Source organism: Pristiophorus japonicus, chromosome 19 (genome assembly GCF_044704955.1).
Source record: "Pristiophorus japonicus isolate sPriJap1 chromosome 19, sPriJap1.hap1, whole genome shotgun sequence".
Lineage (NCBI taxonomy): Eukaryota > Metazoa > Chordata > Chondrichthyes > Pristiophoridae > Pristiophorus > Pristiophorus japonicus.
The window spans coordinates 1,062,751-1,082,346 of record NC_091995.1 but is presented as its reverse complement, the minus strand read 5'-3'; the positions used below and the strand labels follow the sequence as shown (position 1 = coordinate 1,082,346).

Genomic DNA, 19,596 nt, shown 5'->3' with positions numbered 1-19,596 from the left:
GTGATTGGAGCATCAGCAAGAGCTGTGATTGGAGGATCAGCGAGAGGGAGCGAGCTGTGATTGGAGGATCAGCGAGAGGGGGAGAGCTGTGATTGGAGGATCAGGGAGAGCTGTGATTGGAGGATCAGCGAGAGGTGGTGAGCTGTGATTGGAGGATCAGCGAAGGGTGAGCTGTGATTGGAGGATCAGTGAGAGGGGAGAGCTGTGATTGGAGGATCAGTGAGAGCTGTGATTGGAGGATCAGCGAGAGCTGTGATTGGAGGATCAGTGAAGGGCGAGCTGTGATTGGAGGATCAGCGATGGGCGAGCTGTGATTGGAGGATTAGCGAGTGGGAGCGAGCTGTAATTGGAGAATCAGGGAGAGCTGTGATTGGAAGATCAGCGAGAGGGGGCGAGCTGTGATTGGAGAATCAGGGAGAGCTGTGATTGGAGGATCAGCGAGAGGGGGGCGAGCTGTGATTGGAAAATCAAGGTGAGCTGTGATTGGAGAATCAGGGAGAGCTGTGATTGGAGGATCAGTGAGAGGGGGAGAGCTGTGATTGGAGAATCAGGGAGAGCTGTGATTGGAGGATCAGTCTTATTGCTGTGAAACTAGCCAGTAAAAATGTTCAAGGAAAGCTGACAGTTGACAGTGAATAATCTGTTCCTCTTTTTTTATTTGTTCATGGGATGTGGGTGTCACTGACAAGGCCATCCCAAATTGCCCCTTGAGAAGGAGGGGAGGGGATGAGCTGCCTTCTTAAACCGCTGCAGTCCGTGTGGTGAAGGTGCTCCCACAGTGCTGTTAGGGAGGGAGTTCCAGGATTGTGACCCAGCGACGATGAAGGAACGACCGATATATTTCCGAGTAAGGATGGTGTGTGAAACTTGGATGAGAACCTAGAATCACAGAAATTTACAGCACGGAAGGAGGCCATTTCGGCCCTTCGTGTCTGCGCCGGCCGACCAAGAGCTATCCAGCCTAATCCCACTTTCCAGCTCGAGGTCCGTAGCCCTGTGGGTTACAGCACTTCAAGCACTTCATACTTTTAAAATGTGGTGAGGGTTTCTGCCTCTACCACTGTAGTTTTTCGGTGGTAACAGGCCTTATTGGGAGGCTGAATTTTGGTCCCTAGGTATCTACTTTAAATGATAGTGCAAGAATGGTAAGTTGTGAAGCTCTGCTAAGAATCCATTTCCTCAGCCTCCTCTTCCTCAGCTACGTTAGGAAAAACTTCCACGCGTATTCTGACTGCGTTAATGTCTACCTTTGCAGCACCTCACACAACCCCTTGTGTGCATTTATATAGCACCTTTCACATCCTCTGGACAGCCACAATCACTTCACGGCCAACGAGTTACTTTGGAAGTGTCGCCATTGTTATATACAAGCAAACACAGCAGCCAATGGACATGTGGGAAGGTCCCAGACAGCAGTGAGATTAACGGGTCATTTATCTGTTTGTTGGTGGCAGTGGTTGGGGATAAATGTTGGCCAGGACATCGGGACAGTGCTCCTGCTCTTCTTCCTATTGTACGATGGGATCTTTTACATCCACTCGAGCAGGCACACGGATCCTCCGTTTAAAGTCTGATCCAAAGGATGGCACCTCCGATGGTGCAGAAACGGTTGACCTCAGAAATGTCCTCAAGCGGCAGTCCAGACTATAGCGCTGTGCGTTATCTGAACTCTGAGTTCCACTGGCATTGCTGAATAGTCATAATCATCATCATAGGCAGTCCCTCACAATCGAGGAAGACTTGCTTCCACTCTAAAAGTGACTTCTCAGGTGACGGAACAGTCCAATACGGGAATTACAGTCTCTGTCACAGGTGGGTCAGACAATTGTTGGAGGAAAACGTAAGAACATAAGAAATAGGAGCAGGAGTAGGCCATATGGTCCCTCGAGCCTGCCCCGCCATTTAATACGATCATGGCTGATCCAATCATGGACTTGGCTCCACTTCCCTGCCCGCCCCCTTATTCCCTTATCGGATAAGAAACTGTCTATCTCTGTCTTAAATTTATTCAATGTCCCAGCTCCCACAGCTCTCTGAGGCAGCGAATTCCACAGATTGACAACCCTCTGAGAGAAGAAATTCCTCCTCATCTCAGTTTTAAATGGGCGGCCCCTTATTCTAAGATTATGCCCCCTAGTTCTAGTCTCCCCCATCAGTGGAAACATCCTCTCTGCATCCACCTTGTCAAGCCCCTAATAATCTTATACATTTCGATAAGATCACCTCTCATTCTTCTGAATTCCAATGAGTTGAGGCCCAACCTACTCAACCTTTCCTCATAAGTCAACCCCCTCATCCCCGGAATCAACCTAGTGAACCTTCTCTGAACTGCCTCCAAAGCAAGTATATCCTTTCATAAAAATGGAAACCAAAACTGCACGCAGTATTCCAGGTGTGGCCTCACCAATACCCTGTATAACTGTAGCAATACTTCCCTGCTTTTATACTCCATCCCCTTTGCAATAAAGGCCAAGATTCCATTTGCCGTCCTGATCACTTACTGTACCTGCACACTAACCGTTTGTGTTTCATGCAGGTACAGCAAGTGATCAGGAAGGCAAATGGAATCGGGGCCCAGGGGCAGCACGGACCAGCCCACATTGTGATATGTGTGCACACTCGGTCCATGCAACAGAGCAGGTCTCCAGTTGTCTTGGGTAATTCTTGCCACTGGATAAAGGCCGAGCTCTGTCAAGCCCGGGTGGTGGCTGGTGTGCAACGGTCACCACACGTTAAAAAAATCCACGCACAGGCATCTTCCACCCTTCAGGATGTAGTTTGGGTCCTTCATTGAAACACCTGTGAACTGATCCTTGGAAGCAAGTCATCCTTGTTTCGAGGGATCGCCTATGATGATGATGATGTTTCATGCACAAGTATCCCCAGGTCCCGCTGTACTGCGGCACTTTGCAATCTTTCTCCATTTAAATAATAACTTGCTCTTTGATTTTTTTCTGTCAAAGTGCATGACCTCACACTTTCCAACTTTATACTCCATCTGCCAAATTTTTGCCCACTCACTTAGCCTGTCTATGTCCTTTTGCAGATTTTTTGTGTCCTCCTCACACATTGCTTTTCCTCCCATCTTTGTATCGTCAGCAAACTTGGCTACGTTACACTCAGTCCCTTCTTCCAAGTCGTTAATATAGATTGTAAATAGTTGGGGTCCCAGCACTGATCCCTGCGGCATCCCACTAGTTACTGATTGCCAACCAGAGAATGAACATTTTATCCCGACTCTCTGTTCTCTGTTAGTTAGCCTATCCTCCATCCATGCGAATATATTACCCCCAACCCTGTGAACTTTTATCTTGTGCAGTAACCTTTTATGTGGGTGGGGAGTCTGGTTTGCCGCACGCTCCTTCCGCTGCCTGCGCTTGGTTTCTGCATGCTCTCGGCCACGAGACTCGAGGTGCTCAGCGCCCTCCCGGATGCACTTCCTCCACTTAGGGCAGTCTTTGGCCAGGGACTCCCAGGTGTCGGTGGGGATGTTGCACTTTATCAGGGAGGCTTTGAAGATGCTCAATAGTCAAGCACAGGTTGAAAGCTTGCTCTGCCAGCCTGCAGTCTGACTGGATCAAATTACAGTGTGCATGGGGTTTGGTTTCGAAACACACCTCCTTGTACGTCCCTACGTTGTGTGTTGACGGAGAGGACACATCCTGAACAGGAAGTAATTGGAAAGCAGCCCAGTCCGCCCTGAACGATATACATTCAGCCCCCAGTTAAAAACTGGTTGGCAGGAGATGGGTTCCAGGCAGCAAAGCGAGAATTGGAAAGACGAGTTAATTTGCGCGGTGTGCCTGGAAATATTCGAGGACCCGGTCACCCTGAACTGTGGCCACAACTACTGCCGCTCCTGTATCGTCAGCTGCTGGGACTCGCAGGAGTCAAACTTCTGCCCAGAGTGTCTGGACGTGTTTCCAGAAACCAACCTCAAACGCAACCGGGCTCTGGCCAACCTGGCCGATCGGGCCCGCAACCTGAACCGAAACCGCAGGAAGAAAGCGAGCAAACTCCGCTGTGACCTGCACCAGGAAGAACTCAAGCTGTTCTGTGAAACCGACAAGCAATTGATTTGTGGCATTTGTCGAGACGGGCGGGAACACAAATATCACGACTTCATTCCGCTCAACGAGGCCGTGGAGCTTTACAAGGTAACAGCTAACCAGCCCGGAGTCACTTTATCTCACCCCCGATCCTTTCTAAATGTTAAACCTCTGTGAACTTCCACTTTAACTCATAATAACATAAGCATTAGGAACAGGAGTAGGCCATCTAGCCCCTCGAGCCTGCTCCGCCATTCAACAAGATCATGGCTGATCTGGGCGTGGACTCAGCTCCACTTACCCGCCCGCTCCCCGTAACCCTTAATTCCCTTATTGGTTAAAAATCTATCTTTCTGTGATTTGAATACATTCAATGAGCTAGCCTCAACTGCTTCCTTGGGCAGAGAATTCCACAGATTCACAACCCTCTGGGAGAAGAAATTCCTTCTCAACTGGGTTTTAAATTGGCTCCCCCGTATTTTGAGGCTGTGCCCCCTAGTTCTAGTCTCCCCGACCAGTGGAAACAACCTCTCTGCCTCTATCTTGTCTGTCCCTTTCATGATTTTAAATGTTTCTATAAGATCACCCCTCATCCTTCTGAACTCCAACGAGTAAAGACCCAGTCTACTCAATCTATCATCATAAGGTAACCCCCTCATGAATCGTCTCTGTACCCACTCCAAAGCCAGTATATCCTTCCTCAAGTAAGGTGACCAAAACTGCACGCAGTACTCCAGGTGCGGCCTCACCAATACCCTGTACAGTTGCAGCAGGACCTCCCTGCTTTTGTACTCCATCCCTCTCGCAATGAAGGCCAACATTCGATTCGCCTTCCTGATTACCTGCTGCACCTGTACACTAACTTTTTGGGGCCGCGTGGCCTAATGGTTAAGGCGTCTGACTTCGATTATAACCACAAAGTTATCAGAAGATTACATGTTCGAGTCCTGCTGCGGTCAATTAGCTCGCTGCCTGAAATTTAAAGCCTGGCTAGCTCAGTCGGTAGAGCGTGAGACTCTTAATCTCAGGGTCGTGGGTTCGAGCCCCACGTTTGTCTATTTCTTCCTAAAAGAGTTTCATTCACAAGGACCCCCATGTCCCTCTGCACCGCAGCATGTTGTAATTTCTCCCCATTCAAATAATATTCCCTTTTACTGTTTTTTTTCCCAAGGTGGATGACCTCACACTTTCCGACATTGTATTCCATCTGTCAAACTTTAGCCCATTCGCTTAACCTATCTAAATTCCTAGGGGCATAATCTTAGAATAAGGGGCCGCCCATTTAAAACTGAGATGAGGAGGAATTTCTTCTCTCAGAGGGTTGTAAATCTGTGGAATTCGCTGCCCCAGAGAGCTGTGGAAGCTGGGACATTGAATAAATTTAAGACAGAGATAGACAGTTTCATAATCGATAAAGGGTTATGGGGAGCGGGCAGGGAAATGGACCTGAGGCCATGATGTTATTAAATGGCGGAGCAGGCTCAAGGGGCCGTATGGCCGACTCCTGCTCCTATTTCTTATGTTCACTCATTACCACGCAAACTAGAAGAGGTCCAAAATGTTGCTGTCTCCATGTCCTAACTCGCACTGAGTCCCACACACCCTTCACCCCCTGTGCTCACTGCCCCGTGTCCTAACTCGCACCAAGTCCCGCTCACCCATCACCCCCTGTGCTCACTGCCCCGTGTCCTAACTCACACCGAGTTCCACTCACCCCTCACCCCCTGTGCTCGCCGACCTACATTGTCTCCCGGTTAAGCAACCCTTCTATTTCAAAATTCTTATCCTTGTTTACAAATCCCTCCATGGTCCTCGCCCCTCCCTATCTCTGTAATCTCCCCCAGCCCCTCGCCCATCCCTATCTCTGTAATCTCCTCTAGCCCCTACACCCCTCCCTATCTCTGTAATCTCCTCCAGCCCTACACCCCTCCCTATCTCTGTAATCTCCTCCAGCCCCTCTCCCCTCCCTATCTCTGTAACCCCCTCCAGCCCTACACCCCTCCCTATCTCTGTAATCTCCTCCAGCCCCTCTCCCCTCCCTATCTCTGTAATCTCCTCCAGCCCTACACCCCTCCCTATCTCTGTAATCTCCTCCAGCCCTACACCCCTCCCTATCTCTGTAATCTCCTCCAGCCCCTCGCCCCTCCCTATCTCTGTAATCTCCTCCAGCCCTACACTCCTCCCTATCTCTCTAACCTCCTCCAGCCCCTCGCCCCTCCCTATCTCTGTAATCTCCTCCAGCCCTACACCCCTCCCTATCTCTGTAATCTCCTCCAGCCCCTCGCCCCTCCCTATCTCTGTAACATCCTCCAGCCCCACAACCCCCCCCCCCCCCCGAGATCTCTGCGCTCCTCTAATTCTGCCCTGCTGACCATCCCTGATTATAATCGCTCCATCGGTGGCCGTGCCTTCAGCTGCCTGGGCCCCAAGCTCTGGAACTCCCTAAACCTCTCTCCCTCTCTTTCCCCCTACAAGACGCTCCTTAAAACCTCCCTCTGTGTCCAAGCTTTTGGTCACCTGCGCTAATTTCGACTTATGCGGCTTGGTGTCACATTTTTAATCTCCTAACCCTCCTGTGAAGTTCCTTGGGACGTTTCGCTACGTTAAAGGCGCTATATAAATACATGGTGTTGTTAATTCTAGGATAAGCTGAAATTATCCCTGGATTCGGCATCCAAACAGAAGGCCAGTGTTCTCAAGGCCAAATTTAAGCAGAAACAGCAGATTTTGGAAGTGCGGGTAAGATCTGATGCTGATTTCCAGGGATCTGGGTTAGTTCTGTTCCCTTGATGGCGTGGTGCGTTAATTGCGTTTCACATTTCATTCTGCAGGAACAGTCTAGCAGCCTGCAGACCCACATTCGGTACGAGTTTGCTAAAATGCACCGGATTCTGAATGAGAAAGAGCAACACCTGAGCAGAGACCTCCAGGGCCGCGAGGAGAGAATTTTGGAAGAAATGCACAAAAACCTGCGAAGGATTCAAGATATTCTTGATTCCATTGAGCGGATGCTGTCCGAGTTTCGCACGCGGATGGATCAACAGGATGTATTGGCTTTTCTCAAGGTAAAACACGACCTTTAATGTTAATGCAGTGGCACGCATTGGCAGAATAATCATTGATAAACCATGTAATAGCTGAGCTCTGATTTTGCTGAACTAATGACGAAGAATATATTTATGCTTGACCCACATGTACTATGTTCATGGGCCATAAATTTCAAGAATGTCTAAAGTTCCAGCCCTCAGTGAGCACAATGTGTGTGAACACCCTGACCTCTCCTCCCTCCACTCTGACCTCTCCTCCCTCCACTCTGATCATCCTGACCTCTCCTCCTTCCACTTTGACCTCTCCTCCCTCCACCCTGACTTCTCCTCCCTCCACCCTGACCTCTCCTCCCTCCACTCTGACCTCTCCTCCCTCCACTCTGACCTCTCCTCCCTCCACTCTGACCTCTCCTCCCTCCACTCTGACCTCTCCTCCCTCACTCTGACCTCTCCTCCCTCCACTCTGACCTCTCCTCCTTCCATCCTGACCTCTCCTCCCTCCACTCTGATCACCCTGACCTCTCCCTCCACTCTGACCTCTCCTCCTTCCACTCTGATCAACCTGACCTCTCCTCCCTCCACTCTGACCTCTCCACCTTCCACTCTGACCTCTCCACCCTGACCTCTCCTCCCTCCACCCTGACCTCTCCTCCCTCCACTCTGACCTCTCTTCCCTCCACTCTGACCTCTCCTCCCTCCACTCTGACCTCCTCCTTCCACTCTGACCTCTCCACCTTCCACTCTGACCTCTCCTCCCTCCACCCTGACCTCTCCTCCCTCCACTCTGACCTCTCCTCCCTCCACTCTGACCTCTCCTCCCTCCACTCTGACCTCTCCTCCTTCCACTCTGATCTCTCCTCCCTCCACTCTGACCTCTCCTCCTTCCACTCTGATCACCCTGACCTCTCCTCCCTCCATACTGAACACCCTGATCTCTCCTCCCTCCACTCTGAACACCCTGACCTCTCCTCCTTCCACCCTGACCTCTCCTCCTTTCACTCTGAACACCCCGACCTCCACCCCACAAAATGGACCTCTGATCTTGCCAATGCCTGCCCCCAGCCAAGTCTCGGATCACCTACCTTCTCACCGAAGGGCACTGCTCAGTGCCGAGCTTACGGCCAACATATCGCCGTAGGCAACTAGGCTCATACAGCAGTGCCTGGTCTCCAGTCATCTTGGACCCCCGAGCCACTGGACCAAGACCTTGCTCAGCTAAGCCTGTGTGGTGGCCGGTGTGCAATGGCCACCCCACGTTAAAAGAACTCTCACATAGGCATCTTCCACCCTTTAACGCTGTATTGGACTGTTCAGTCACCTAAGAACTCATTTTTAGAGTGGAAGCAAGTCTTCCTCGATCTCAGGGACTGCCTATGATGATGGTGAGTCTGGGTGGAATTACCAGATCTCGGTCAATATACCATAGAATCATCGAAATTTACGGCACAGAAGGAGGCCATTCGGCCCATTGTGTCTGTGCCAGCCAAAAAAGAGCTACCCAGCCTAATCCCACTTTCCAGCTCTCGGTCCGTAGCCCTGTAGGTTACGGCACTTCAAGTGCACATCCAGGTACTTTTTAAATGTGATGAGGGTTTCTGCCTGTACCACCCTATCAGGGTGAAAAAAGTTCTCCTCAACTCCTGCTCCCCCCTCTCCCAATTCTTCTACCAATTACTTTAAAACTTTAAATCTATGCACCCTGGTTGTTGACACCTCTGCTAAGGGAAATAGGTCCTTCCTATCCACTCCATCTAGGCTCCTCAGAATTTTATACACCTCAATTAAATCTCCCCTCAGCCTCCTCTGTTCCAAAGAAAACAACCCCAGTCTATCCAATCTTTCCTCATAGCTAAAATTCTCCAGTCCGGGCAACATCCTCGTAAATCTCCTCTGTACCCTCTCCAGTGCAATCACATCCTTCCTGTAATGTGGTGACCAGAACTGCACGCAGTACTCCAGCTGTGGCCTAACCAGTGTTTTATACAGTTCACGCATAACCCCCCCTGCTCTTGAATACTATGCCACAACAACAACTTTTATCTATATAGCTCCTTTAACGTAGTAAAATGTCCCAAGGCACTTCACAGCAGTGTTATAAGACAAAACAGATAAATTTGACACCGAGCTAAATAAGAAGAAATTACGGCAGATGTCCAAAAGCTTGGTTAAAGAGGTAGGTTTTAAGGAGCGTCTTGAAGGAGGAAAGAATGGTTTATGGAGGGAGTTCCAGAGCTTGGGGCCCAGGCAGCTGAAGGCACGGCCACCGATGGTGGAGCGATTATAATCAGGGATGGTCAGGAGGGCAGAATTAGAGGAGTGCAGACATCTCGGGCAGGGGTGGGGAGGTGGGGTTGAGACTGAAAAAGATTACAGCAATAAGGAGGGGCGGGGCAATGGAGGGATTTGTAAACAAGGAGGAGAATTTTGAAATTAAGGCGTTGCTTAATTAGGAGCCAAAGTAGGTCAGCGAGCACAGGGAGTGATGGGTGAGCGGGACTTGGTGCGAGTTAGGACACGGGGAAGCCGAGTTTTGGATCACCTGTAGTTTATGTAGGGTAGAATGTGGGAGGCCAGCCAGGAGTGCGTTGGAATAGTCAAGTCTAGAGGTAACAAAGGCACGGGTGAGGGTTTCAGCAGCGGATGAGCTGAGGCAGGGGCGGAGATGGGCGATGTTATGTAGGTGGAAATAGGCGGTTTTAGCTATGCCGTGGATACGTGGCCAGGAGCTTATTTCAGGGTCAAATATGACAAATATGAACAGTCTGGTTTAGCCTCAGATAGATGTTCAGGAGAGGGATGGAGTCAGTGGCTAGGAAACGCAGTTTGTGGCGGGGACCAAACACAATGGCTTCCTAATACTTCATTGGAGAATATTTCTGCTCATCCGGTACTGGATGTCGGACAAGGAGTCTGACAATTTAGAGACCATGGAGGGGTCGAGAGAAGTGATGGAGAGGTAGGGCTGTGTGAGAGAGAGTGTGTGTGTGTGTGAGAGAGAGTGTGTGTGTGTGAGAGAGAGAGTGTGTGTGTGTGAGAAAGAGTGAGCGTGTGTGTGTCTGTGCGCGAGTGAGCGTGTGTGGGAGAGAGTTTGTGTTTGTGTATGTGTGTGTGTGTGTGTGTATGGTCTCCAGTCGTCTTGGCTAACCCTTGCCACTGGATCAAGACCTCGCTCTGTCAAGCCCGTGTGGTGGCTGGTGTGCAACGGCCACCCCACATTAAAAGAATCCACACATAGCCATCTTCCACCCTTCAATATGTAGTTCGTTCCTAGAATGTCAGATCCCTCATTGAAACACCTGTGAACTCATCCCTTTTTGGTGTGGAGGCAAGTCATCCTTGATACGAGGGACTGTCTAATACTAATTCACACTGTGGGACCTGGATACCTCCATGTCACAGGCAACCTGAATAATTAATAATTTTATTATTTTTTCAATTTGCATTTTTAATATGGATTTAGAATCAGGGAACTTGTGTACCAATATTCAGATTAAAATCTAATTTGAAAATAAAGATATCTTCTAAAATGAAATGCACTTACTGGTGCGACTTTGATTTAAATGTAAATGCTACTCTGTGCATCTACTGGGGTAACTGTGCCGTGATCCCCGTTGAACATATTGTGTGTTCTCTGTGATGCCCTCTGGTCAAATAGACAGCTAATACTTATCATTCAGATGCTACAGTATGAGTATCACTGTACAAGTCAATGGGTGACCTCTTGAGGAAAGGTCAACTATTACTGCCCTTATTCAACACCTTTAACAATGGCATCATCTGAGTAGGTGTTCTGGCATTTGGGAAACAATTTCAGACAATGTTGTGCTCTTGCTGAATTCAGCTCTGGGGTATGTGCACTCTATGCACCGTTTCTGAATGGTGCATAACCAGTGGGATCTTGTGATAGATGGCTTGAAGCGATATTTTATCAGTTGCACAGCTCAAATGGGGATGTTGCAGTGTTGGTTGTAAGATGCAAGGGATGGTGGTCCTGTTAACTCCTGTTCAACCTTGGGGATCATGGGACATCAAGGGGCCGAGCGTGCCCACCGTCGGAAACCAGGGGCATCTTCAGTTAAAGGGGAGGGCCGCTGCGAACTCTGCAGCTACTTCAGTGGCAAACACTGGGCCACCAGGGAGGCTTTTGGCACGACCAGCGGCCTGGCACCCAATGGGGGGGGGGGGTGTGCCAGGCAGCCTGTTGGCGGCCCGGCTGAACCCGGGGCAATAATTGTCGGCCAACACAAAAACAATTATCATGGTGGCCGCAGCAGTGCGCATTCCCCATTAAGGGAGGCCGGGCCGCCAAGCCACAGAGAGCGCACCGACACAAAAAGCTGTCGGGGGCACCGGCTGGCCGTGGGGACAATTTCGCAAGGGGATCCTCGCCAGTCGGAGAGGGGTCAGCGCGTGGCACGCCGCCGTGGAAAAACCGGCGGAGTGGTCCCGGGCACCGCTCCAAAACTCAGTAAGGGCACTTTCAAAAATGGCGGCCCCTCCGAGGAGAATCGGCAGCCATTCCGTGCCACCCCCCTGGCCGCTGCTTTCAGGCGGCCAGAGACCTGGGGGGGCGGGGCAGTAGGGGGGAAATTTCAGCCCCCCAGACTCTGCGGAGAACATAAGAAATAGGAGCAGGAGTACGCCATACGGCCCCCTCGAGCCTGCTCCGCCAGTCAGTACGATCATGGCTGATCTGATCATGGACTCAGCTCCACTTTCCACTCCCCATAACCCCTTATTTCCTTATCGGTTAAGAAGCTGTCTATTTCTGTCTTAAATTTATTCAATGTCCCGGCTTCCACAGCTCTCTGAGGCAGTGAATTCCACAGATTTACAACCCTCTGAGAGAAGAAATTCCTCCTCATCTCAGTTTTAAATGGGTGGCCCCTTATTCTAAGATGATGCCCCTTAGTTCTATTTTGGGGGAGAATTTCCTGTTCCTGCACCTGGGCTGTTGCACCGTCTGGGCATAATGAATACAGGAAAATTGGGCAGGAGGAGGCCACAATCCGAATGGAAGCCACCTGATTTCCCCTCCAGGTGAAATTGGATAGGTTCTCTTGCCAGTATGCCCTTCCCTCTTTCCTGCCAAACCACCCCAATTTTCCTATATTTTTCGCATCTAGCTGATCAATCTCAGCTGCCAAAACAGGAAAATCTAAAGATGTAAACACACAATTAAACGATTCCCATTCTGCAGTCTTTTGCTTTGCTGCGAACTGTAGTAAGAATGGTGAATTGTTTCGAATTGGTGAACTATTGCATGCATTTCCGTGTTGTAGTTTCTGGCTTTATTCTGTCCTAAACTGACTGAAAATTCAGATCTGCATTTCTGTTTATTTCAGGAGGAAGGTTCCTGGAACAGGAGGTATGATATTCCATTTTTTTTTTAAAACACGCACACATCAAACTTTTAAAACAAATACCAGAAATATTTTTCCAATGATCAAAATTTCATTTGCAGGATTAGTGCAAGACGTAATTCATTGGCATTGGTAGACATGGATCTGCCTCTGGGGATATTCAAAGGGCCCTTGCAATATATAGCATGGAGAGAAATGATGGACTCTATCAGCCCTGGTAAAGAGATTTGTATCTTCTCAATCCTGGTCAGTAGAACAGTGAATATTTGCAGTCGTTTAAAGAATGTCGGAAAAACTAACACACACTGAGGGGGTAAAATTAAACTTGAGCGGAGGTGGAAAATAGGCAGTAATGGATCAGAGGCTCGTTATACGCTATTGACTTTGATGAAAAAGTAAGTCGGGCGGGGTGTAAACCGGGCTACTAACTCCCAGACGCTCGTTTCCTGGCTGAAGAGCTGGAGAATGTAAAGTCACTGAATTAGCTTCAATATATAATACACACCTAACTTTAGTCCAATTAAAGTAAAGGTTTCAGCCTGCTGTCCGGATCTACCCCATACAGTTTTCAGAGAATCATAGAAAATTACGGCACAGAAGGAGGCCATTCGGCCCATCGTGTCCACGCCGGTCGAAAAAGAGCTACCCAGCCTAATCCCACTTTCCAGCTCTGGGTCCGTAGCCCTGTAGGTTACGGCACTTCAGGGGCACATCCAGGTACTTTTTAAATGTGGTGAGGGTTTCTGCCTCAACCACCCTTTCAGGCAGTGAGTTCCAGACCCCCACCACCCTCTGGGTGAAGGAATGTTTCCTCATCTCCCCTCTAAACCTCCCCCCAATTACTTTAAATCTCTGCCCCCTGGTTCTTGACCCCTCTGCTAAGGGAAACAGGTCCTTCCCATCCACTCTATCCAGGCCCCTCATAATCTTATACATCTCAATTAAATCTCCCCTCAACCTCCTCTGTTCCAAGGAAAAAATCCAGTCTATCCAATCTTTCCTCATAGCTAAAGTTTTCCAGTAAACATCCTCGTAAATCTCCTCTGCAAATTTTCTAGTCCAATCACATCCTTCCTTTAAGTGTATAAGTGGAGTTACTGGGCTGGATTATCAATCTGTTGCTCGGCATTAAACTAATGTTGTAGCTCTGCCATCAGTTGAGAAACCTGCCCAGTTTATTTCACTTCCATCGAATTGAAATTTAAAATGGCCAGCCGATCCACAATGCCAGTTTTGCACCCCAGTAACAATTTAAAAATCAACCCCGTGGTCAGCTTTTACTTTAACCACTGGACAGAACAGAGGCAGTATCTGATTGGCAGCCCGATTTTACACCCTTTCCATCGACTGCAGTAGAAACATGGAGGGCGGGGTTATTTTGTTGGTGATCGAAAATCGACAGCTCATTTTACATCTTTCCCCATTATATTAAACACTTCTATTCGAACACCCTTCCACCCCTCCTCCGTCTTCAAATGGTATGTTGGCCTTCATTGCAAGAGGATTTGAGTACAGGAGCAAGGAGGTCTTACTACAGTTATACAGGGCCTTGGTGAGACCGCACCTGGAGTATTGTGTGCAGTTTTGGTCTCCTTACCTAAGAAAGATACACTTGCCATAGAGGGAGTGCAGTGAAGGTTCACCAAACTGATTCCTGGGATGGCAGGACTGTCATATAAGGAGCAATTGTGTCGACTAGGCCTGTATTCACTAGAGTTTAGAAGAAACATAGAAAATAGGTGCAGGAGTACGCCATTCGGCCGTTCGAGCCTGCACCACCATTCAATATGATCATGGCTGATCATTCCCTCAGTACCCCATTTCTGCTTTCTCTCCATACCCCTTGATCCCTTTAGCCGTAAGGGCCACATCTAACTCCCTTTTGAATATATCTAACGAACTGGCCTCAACAACTTTCTGCGGTAGAGAATTCCACAGGTTCACAATTCTCTGAGTGAAGAAATTTCTTCTTATCTCGGTCCTAAATGGCTTACCCGTTATGGTTCTGGACTTCCCCAACATCGGGAACATTCTTCCTGCATCTAGCCTGTCCAATCCCGTCAGAATTTTATATGTTTCTGAGATCCCCTCTCATTCTTCTAAATTTCAGTGAATATAAGCTTAGTCGATCCAGTCTATCTTCATATGTCAGTCCTGCCATCCCAGGAATCAGTCTGGTGAACCTTCGCTGCACTCCCTCAATAGCAAGAATGTCCTTCCTGAGATTAGGAGACCAAAATTGTACATAATCTTCCAAGGTGTGGCCTCACCAAGGCCCTGTACAACAGCGGTAAGACCTCCCTGCTCCTATACTCAAATCCTCTCGCTATGAAGGCCAACATGCCATGAGAGAGGATCTCATTGAAACATAAAATTCTGACGGTGTTGGACAGACTGGATGCGGGGAGGATGTTTCCCTGGGCTGGGAAGTCTAGAACAAGGGGTCACAGTCTCAGGATACGGGGTAGGAAATTTAGGACCGAGATGAGAAATGTTCTCACTCAGAGGGTGGTAAACCTGTGGAATTCTCTCCCACAGAAGGCTGTGGAGGCCAAGTCACTGAATATATTTAAGAGGGAGATAGATAGATTTCTAGAAACAAAAGGCATCAAGGGGTATGGGGAGAAAGCGGGAATATGGTGTTGAGATAGAGGATCAGCCATGATCATATTGAATGGCGCTGCAGGCTCGAAGGGCCGAATGGCCTACTACTGATCCTATTTTCTCTGTTTCTTGCACTATTCCCTTAAATTCTGGGATCAGTTGTGTAGCCCTCCCTATACTCTGTCCAATAACTGAATATCCTTTTTTGCAGTACTTCAGATGTGGTCTTACCGGGGCCTAAAGACCTCTCTTGACTTGTATGTTATACCTCTTGCTATGCACCCTGTAATGTATGTACCGGTGAGGATGCTCACAGCTTTGTTGACCCGTTGAGTTAGGAGTGGCTTAGCCAGTTACGTGATGTTCACAAGACTCAATAAAACCCCAGTCAGTTGGGTTCAGGAATCCACGATGAGGCTGGTGGTTGTGAGCCTGGTGGATGAACTGGTAATGTATTTGTTAAAACTTTGCTAATAGATCAACAAGTTCTTAAGAATTCATAGCAACACATTGCTTTAAGCAAAGAACCCATGATGCAAATACATTACAGACCCCAACAGTGTTTGTTTCTTTTAACAACCTGCGTACATTCTGCTGATTGGTTTCAGTGACCCATCCACTAAAGTCCCAAGATCTCTCCTGCTCTGATAGGCCATTTCCATTTAACACCTAGTCCACCATCAACCTTCCTGGTGACAAATCTGATAACCTTCTTTTCCGTGTGTAAACTGCACCTGCCTTTTCTCCACCTACTGGTTCAGCTTGTCAAGGTTATTTTGCGTCTGTGTTCATTGAAAGTGTCTCATTTGCCACTGCTGCTAATTTGACCTCGTTTGCAAACCTGGACCCTTTGGACTCCGTTCCTTCCTCTAAATCATTTATAAAAATGTTGAACAACAGTGGTCCCAACACTGAACCTTGTGGCACTCCACTGTTAGCTGGCTGCCGACCAGATAGCTGCCAATGTGCCACGACTCATTATTAACTACCAGCCAACCATTTCCCAATCCATTCTAATGCATTCCCATCTACACCATGGGTTTGAATAGAATAAGCAATCCATCTTAAAACGTGTATGTGCTTTTCAGAATGAAATACGTGAAAGTACTTTAACATAGAAACATAGAAAATAGGTGCAGGAGTAGGCCATTCGGCCCTTCGAGCCTGCACCACCATTCAATATGATCATGGATGATCATGCAACCTCAGTACCCCATTCCTGCTTTCTCTCCATACCCCTTGATCCCTTTAGGCGTAAGGGCCATATCTAACTCCCTTTTGAATATATGTAACAAACTGGCCTCAACAACTTTCTGCGGTAGAGAATTCCACAGGTTCACAATTCTCTGAGTGAAGAAGTTTCTCCTCATCTCGGTCCTAAATGGCTTACCCCTTATCCTTAGACTGTGTCCCCTGGTTCTGGACTTCCCCAACATCGGGAACATTCTTCCTGCATCTAACCTGTCCAGTCCCGTCAGGATTTTATATGTTTCTATGAGATCCCCTCTCATTCTTCTAAACTCCAGTAAATAAAGGCCCAGTTGATCCAGTCTCTCATATGTCAGTCCTGCCATCCCAGGAATCAGTCTGGTGAACCTTCGCTGCACTCCCTCAATAGCAAGAACGTCCTTCCTCAGATTAGGAGATCAAAACTGTACACAATATTCCAGGTGAGGCCTCGCCAAGGCCCTGTACAACTGCAGTAAGACCTCCCTGCTCCTATACTCAAATCCCCTAGCTATGAAGGCCAACATACCATTTTATAAATGAGTGCAGATCACGATGGACAACAAAAAAAAATCTCGGTTCTTCCATCTGAGTCACTAAAAAGATGGTGCACAGGGTACAAAAAGTAATTAAAAAGGTTAACGGCCTTTATTTCAAAGGGGGCTGGAATACAAAGGGGAGCAATTGATGCTTCAGAGCACTGGTCAGACCCATTCTGGAGCAGTGTGTTCAGTTTTGGGTCGCGTCCCCCAGGGAGGATACACAGGTGCAGGGTCCAAAATTCGGAGCTCTGGAATGTTCCTGAATCCGGTATGATCGGTGGCAGGGTCATCCGGAATCCGTAAAATGTTCCGGAATCTGGACCGGATGATCCTGCTGACCTCGGGGCCTCCTCACCGGCCTGCCAGAACACTTCGGTGGGGTCGGTCCACCCAACAACCTCCTTGGCGTAGCCGGATGGTCCGAACAGTTCTTCGGCGGGTACCTGGGCTCGGGTGTTTCCAGACTCGTGACGTCAGAAAACAAATCGAAAACCCGGAATCCGGAACGGCCTCGGTCCCGAGGGTTCCAGATTTTAGGCGCTGCACCTGTATTGGCCTTGCAGGAGGGCACAGATTGACCAGAAGTTAAAAAGGGTCATATTGCGAGGGCAAGGTGCATCAACTTGACTTGTATTTCCTTGAATTTAGAATGTTGAGGGATGAACGAATTAAGGTGTTTAAAATTATAACGACATTCAATAGAGTATATACAGAACAAGGAAGCATAATCTTAAAATTAGAGCTAGGGCATTTAGGAGAGACAATCGAGAGCACACTTTCACACACAGGGTTCTGGAAATCTGGAATTCGCTCCCCCAACAAAGTTGTGCATGTTGCGTCAAATAGAATTTAAGACTGAGATCAATAAATTTTTGTTTGGTAAAGGTTTTAAGGAAATGGAACAAAGGCAGATTAACATAAGAAATAGGAGCAGGAATAGGCCATATGGCCCCTTGAGCCTGCTGTGCCATTTAATACGATCATGGCTGATCCAATCATGGACTTAGCTCCACTTCCCCGCCCGCTCCCCTCGTGGGGGAATCTGGAACTAGGAGGCATAGTTTCAGAATAAGGAGCCGCCCATTTAAAACAGAAATTAGAAGGAATTTCTTCTCTCAGAGGGTCGTAAATCTTTGGAATTAGCCCCAGAGAGCTATGGAGGCTGGATCATTGAATATATTTAAGGTGGAGATAGACAGATTTTTGAGCGATAAGGTGGTCAAGGGTTATGGGGAGCGGGCAGCGAAGTGGAGTTGAGTCTGTGATCAGCTCAGCCATGAACTTATTGAATGTCTGAGCAGGCTCGAGGGGCCAAATGGCCTACTCCTGCTCCTATTTCTTATGTAAATGGACTCGCAGTATAAATCACCCATGATCTAATTGAAGAATGGACCAGGCTTGAGGGACTGAATATTCTACTCCGGTGCCTAATTAAGGTGTGGGCTGAATCTCACAGGGGAGCTGTCATTCATATTTCAGTAGATGGCAGTTGATAAACTGATTCGCTCATCTGTTTTTTAAAAAATATTTTCCCCCTCAGTGCCAGCCTCTCTAACTCTGAATCCTAACACGGCGAATTCCTGGCTCATCCTGTCCGAGGACCTATCCAGTGTGAAAATGGGGGACCAACGACAACTGCTTGAAGACATACCGCAGAGGTTTGATCGCTGTGCCTGTGTCCTGGGGTCGAAGGGATTCAAGTCGGGGAGGCACTACTGGGAGGTGGAGGTGGGGGACAAGACCGAGTGGGATCTGGGAGTGGCCAAAAAATCCTGCAACAGGAAAGGGAGAATCAAGCGGATGCCCGAGGATGGATACTGGAGATTGGGCCTGCGAAGTAGAAATGAATACACTGCTTTCAGCACACCTCCTACCTACCTGAGCCTGAGTGTGAACCCCAAAAAGATCGGGGTGTATCTGGACCACGAGGGTGGACAGGTGTCATTTTACAATGCGGACAACATGTCCCACCTCCACACTTTCACTGACAATTTCACTGAAAAACTCTACCCATACTTCTGCCCCTGTTTGAATGATGGCGGGAAGAATTCAAGAGCTATGAAAATCTGCTGGGTTAACGGACACTGTGTGGCATGAAGCGTCTGTAATATTACTTATAATACAGGCAGTCCTGGAGCAGAATCCTCAGGATTCCGGTTATTTGCTGCTTGCCGATTTTTCAGCTGAACAGAAATTTGATCTAATTGTGCTCAGTGACAAATGAAATTTAAAAAATATAAAATGAAGCAAAAATGCTTCCATTAAATGGAAACATGATTTATATTTATAATAATGAGATGGTTAGATGATTTACATATAATTAAAAACAAATGATGACTGGATAAACTAGTGACATCACACCAGATGTCAATCTAATCGGAGTGTTCCAAGACAAGTGTCCACTTCCTCAAATGGACATGAATTATTTTAAACAAATTATTGTCTTAATTAATTAATTACACTCAAACCATTTTGAGTTTTGCATGGGGTATAGCTTCAATGTGCTCACTGACCGACGTTGTGAGGAGGATGCAAAGATGCTGCAAGGCGATTTAGATAGGTTGAGTGAGTGGGCAAACACATGGCAGATGCAGTATAAGGTGGATAAATGTGAAGTTATCCACTTTGGTAGGAAAAACACAAGGACAAAGCATTATTTAAATGGTGGTGGCTTGGGAAGTGTGGATGTACAGAGGGACCTGGGTGTCCTTGTACACCAGGCATTGAAAGCAAACCTGCAGGTGCAGCAAGCAGTTAGGGGCAA

At 48.1% G+C, this 19,596-nt stretch overlaps 1 protein-coding gene and 1 non-coding gene across 3 annotated transcripts; both read left to right on the top strand.

Annotated features, from left to right (window-relative positions):
- The first annotated feature begins 3,684 nt into the window (after positions 1-3,684).
- LOC139230324 (zinc-binding protein A33-like) lies at positions 3,685-19,072 on the top strand. Of its 2 annotated transcripts, XM_070862151.1 has the most exons (6): positions 3,685-4,157; positions 6,693-6,788; positions 6,881-7,114; positions 12,442-12,464; positions 12,561-12,676; positions 18,373-19,072. In XM_070862151.1, the coding sequence occupies exons 1-6, from the start codon at positions 3,747-3,749 to the stop codon at positions 18,927-18,929; spliced, it is 1,437 nt and encodes a 478-aa protein (XP_070718252.1). In that variant the 5' UTR covers positions 3,685-3,746; the 3' UTR covers positions 18,930-19,072. The 2 variants fall into 2 exon arrangements, with proteins under 2 accessions (XP_070718252.1, XP_070718253.1); XM_070862152.1 differs by lacking the exon at positions 6,693-6,788.
- Positions 5,034-5,106, top strand: trnak-cuu (transfer RNA lysine (anticodon CUU)). The gene has a single exon. It is a non-coding gene; the product is annotated as a tRNA-Lys (tRNA).
- Positions 19,073-19,596: the final 524 nt, after the last annotated feature.